At 31.2% G+C, this 1,473-nt stretch overlaps 1 protein-coding gene across 1 annotated transcript in view; it reads left to right on the plus strand.

Annotated features, from left to right (window-relative positions):
• Positions 762–1,473, plus strand: part of LOC107641957 (expansin-A8) — a 5,966-nt gene continuing 5,254 nt past the window's right edge. Inside the window, exon 1 of the mRNA XM_016345338.2 lies at positions 762–1,015. Coding sequence (XP_016200824.1) covers positions 862–1,015 — 154 coding nt within the window. The 5' untranslated portion in view covers positions 762–861. The remainder of the gene's footprint in view (positions 1,016–1,473) is intronic.

Raw genomic sequence — 1,473 nt, forward strand, 5'->3', positions numbered from 1 at the left:
GATAACACAAATAAAAATTTAAAATATAATGTTGGCATATTAAGAAGGATGGGAAGAAATATGGTTGAAGATGCATGTGGGGGGGCCATGGCCCACCAGCTTAGCGGTTGAAAACACCAACTAGAACCACCGCATGTGCACTTGTTCACTTCTTCCATGGCTTTTTGGAATAAAAAGAAGAAAAAAGTTTCCACTTCATTTATTTTTAAAAAAAAAAAAATCATATTTGAAGTTTTTAACTATGTAAATTATGACACCAATGAGTCACTTTTTATTTTTAATATTAGAGAAGAATGAGTAAATATTAAGGTTCTGAAAATTGGTTCGAATTGGTCGGTTGAACTGGTTAAACTGTGAACTGACAAGAAAAACAGTTCGAATAAATATCATAATCGCTTATTTTAAAAATCGGAACTGAATCGTTGGACTGGTTGAAAATTGGTTGATCGGACCGAATTGGAACTCGACCGGTTTTTACATTTCAACTCACCGTTTTGAATTTTAAATTTAAAAAAATTGAAAAAAAAAAAGAGTCTCACCGAGTCCTTAACCTACCCATAATAGTGGATAACACACCATGTTTGTCCATTTTTTAAAAAATTAGCCTCAATTAGTTCTTTAGAATTTATATGACGAATTAGTTATTTACATACATATTAGAAATTTTCCAACACAAAAGTTGTTAAAAGAAAAAATAAAAAAAAAGGCGCCCACACTTAAATACATGTTAAATTATCAAAAAAATGTTAGTTATAAATAGGGGTCCCTCATACACATTAGAACTCAGAGCAGAGGAAAGGAACAACAATTTGAACCTTCCCCTGTTTCTTACCAAAGGCTTAGAAGTTAGAACAAAGGAGAATGCCACAACAAGAGTTTTCAATGGCTCTAATGATTCTTCTCATTGTTCTCTCCATTGACATGATTATCATGCAAGGTGCCACAGCTGACTATGGTGGTTGGGAGAGTGCTCATGCCACTTTCTATGGTGGTGGTGATGCCTCTGGCACAATGGGTTAGTTTTTACCTTCTTTTTCTTTTCTTTTCTTCTTAGTATATTTGAATAATAATTGGTAAATCATGTTTTATTTGTTATAAAATCGTTTATTTCAAAAGTTTAAGCAGATAGAAAGATGCACCTGAATAATCTTAACATGTTCTTTCACATAGTAGCTTCTTTTTGTGTTTGCATAAATTTTTTTTTTAATATTTATCTTAGCATCGCGTTCTCTTTTTTCTGATGCCTCTGGGGTTAGTTTTTACCTTCTTTTTCTTTTCTTTTCTTCTTAGTATATTTGAATAATAATTGGTAAATCATGTTTTATTTGTTATTTGTTCGTTTATTTCAAAAGTTTAAGCAGATAGAAAGATGCACCTGAATAATCTTAACATGTTCTTTCACATAGTAGCTTCTTTTTGTGTTTGCATAAATTTTTTTTTTAATATTTATCTTAGCATCGCGTTCTCTTTTTT

This window comes from Arachis ipaensis, chromosome B01 (assembly GCF_000816755.2).
Source record: "Arachis ipaensis cultivar K30076 chromosome B01, Araip1.1, whole genome shotgun sequence".
NCBI classification, from domain to species: domain Eukaryota; kingdom Viridiplantae; phylum Streptophyta; class Magnoliopsida; order Fabales; family Fabaceae; genus Arachis; species Arachis ipaensis.